A 2,500-nucleotide genomic window follows, 5' to 3' on the forward strand; every position below is an offset into this window, starting at 1 on the left:
ACACACACACACAGACCTGCGCGTCCTCCTGCATCCTCTTCAGCTGCTCCAGCATGGCCTTAAACTCCGCCTCCTTTTGCTCCGCCTCCTCCATGGTGGCCTGGTTCTGCTCCTCGTACGCCATGGCAACCACGGCCAGGATCAGGTTGACCAGGTAGAAGGAGCCCACGAAGATCACCAGCACGAAGAAGATCATGTAGGTCTTCCCCGCCGCCCTCAGCGTCTGGGCAGAGAGAGGAGAGAGGGGGGGGTCAGGGACATGCGCGACCTTTGACCCCGATGCTCGGTTTCCGCTTCCCCCCCCCAGACATCTGGAGAGGGAGGCTGATCTGAGAGGACTGCTTCAAGAGGAAGGGAGGGGTGTAAAGGACTTTTCAGGAGGCCACAATAAAGCTTTAACTGCTTTAACTGCCTCGTACTGTATTTTGTAACTGCCTTGTAATGTATTTTGTATGTCGTAATTGCCTTGTATTTTGTATGTCGCTCTTTCTTCCCTTTTTATGTGTTATTTGTATTGTAAAGCGCTTTGTGCATTCGTGCTGTGAAAGGCGCTATATAAATAAAACTTACTTACTTACTTACTTACTTACTTTAAGAACGGGTGAGAGAGCTGTAAGAATCAATAGGATCATCTAGAATGTGAATACAGGAGATCTACAATAAATGGTCGCACCCTTCAAACAAACTAGTTATGGAAATCCGGATTATTTTGGTTTCCTCTTGGCTTGCGGGCAAACTGAATATGATTTGAATTCCCTGCCGTACGCAGTGCATTTCCTAAAATGATAAACGTGTTCCTCTGATTTGACACAAACTATTCTTGGCTTGCTCCAGAAAGACTGTCTCTCCTCAGGTTCTCAGCATGGGGCCCACTTCGCCTCGTTCATCACACGAAGACAACAGATCTGCATTTTGACCTACTTCTACACGTACACACACACAAACAACAAACGCGCGCACACACACTCACACAAACAACAAACGTGCGCACACACACACACACAGAAATCAAACCAGCGAGGCAAACACACGTCCATTCATTTGAAGAGGCGGTCCTTATCTAACCTCTCACTCCAGATGGTTTGTTACACGCGACCATCTGCGAAAGCGTCGTTGGAAACTGTTTGAAAAAGGGCCGGCGCTTTGAGAAATACTTGGCAGGTGATTGGAAGAACCATCTGTCTATCAAGGGCTGACTTCAACCAATCGGATCGACACACCATATATGGCTTCTCGCTGTCGTCACACCTAAACCCCGCCCCTAGCTGCCTGATTGGCCCCTAAACCCCGCCCCTAGCTGCCTGATTGGCCCCTAAACCCCGCCCCTAGCTGCCTGATTGGCCCCTAAACCCCGCCCCTAGCTGCCTGATTGGCCCTGAGTGGTTTTAATCGAGCACATATGGACGTATGTTGAGCCTGGCCAGACTGATCTGTGTGAGAAAGAGCATTGTGTTGCCTCTGTGTATGAAATGCACTATACAAATAAACCTTTGATTGATTGATTGATTGATTGATTGATTGATTGATTGATTGATTGAGAAACAGAATGTGAACTAACGGTCTGACGAGGCTAGTCCTTATCCCCAGCAGTGACAGGACGTAGGAGACTGAGCACACATTCATTTTCTAAAAATCCCGTCTCTGTGGAAGCCGGATGCTCCCTCCATTTTGAATACTTTGTGTAGAACGACGCAGAACACGTTCTGTCTCTGTTGTTGCGAGTGTGGGGGGTCGTCTTTACACACCCTCCTCTGACCGAACCACCCCTCGGTGCCGGGGTGGTTCGGTCAGAGGAGGGTGTGTAAAGATGACCCCCCCCCCCCCTCGGTGATGGGGTGGTTCGGTCAGAGGAGGGTGTGTAAAGACGACCCCCCCCCCCCTCGGTGATGGGGTGGTTCGGTCAGAGGAGGGTGTGTAAAGATGACCCCCCCCCCCCCTCGGTGATGGGGTGGTTCGGTCAGAGGAGGGTGTGTAAAGACGACCCCCCCCCCCCTCGGTGACGGGGTGGTTCGGTCAGAGGAGGGTGTTGTCGTCTGCAGGGAGGCGAGCGGAGGCGAGCGCAGGGGGGGGGGGGGGGGGGGGGGACTTCCTCGGAGGCGGCGGGGGCGGTTCCCCCCTCCCGCACATCAATGATGGATGAGGTTTCCACGCTGCGCGGGGGGAGGACCTTCACACACAACTCACTGCGCTGCGCCACTCCCAGCTCTGGGAGAAGGGACCCAAAAACCCACAACGTCCAATCTGCTGTCCCCTGGTCCCCTGCTAAGACCTGCTGTCCCCTCGTCCCCTGCTAAGACCTGCTGTCCCCTCGTCCCCTGCTAAGACCCACCGGCCACGCCCAGTAACCGCTGCATCAGCGCCAACGTACACTGTACCCTAATGTACTATACACTGTACCCTAACGTACCATACACTGTACCCTAACGTACCATACACTGCACCCTAACGTACCCTACACTGTACCCTAATGTACCCTACACTGTACCCTAACGTACCATAC

General features: G+C 52.8%; 1 protein-coding gene across 1 annotated transcript in view; it reads right to left on the bottom strand.

Annotated features, from left to right (window-relative positions):
* Positions 1-2,500, bottom strand: part of LOC311329945 (sodium channel protein type 8 subunit alpha-like) — a gene marked incomplete at both ends in the record, with an annotated part of 52,148 nt that overhangs the window by 29,243 nt on the left and 20,405 nt on the right. The window contains 1 exon segment of the mRNA XM_084461897.1: positions 17-223. Within this exon segment, the coding sequence (XP_084318023.1) occupies positions 17-223 (207 nt within the window).

The sequence above is a fragment of the Borostomias antarcticus genome, assembly GCF_949987555.1.
Source record: "Borostomias antarcticus genome assembly, chromosome: 3".
Taxonomy (NCBI): domain Eukaryota; kingdom Metazoa; phylum Chordata; class Actinopteri; order Stomiiformes; family Stomiidae; genus Borostomias; species Borostomias antarcticus.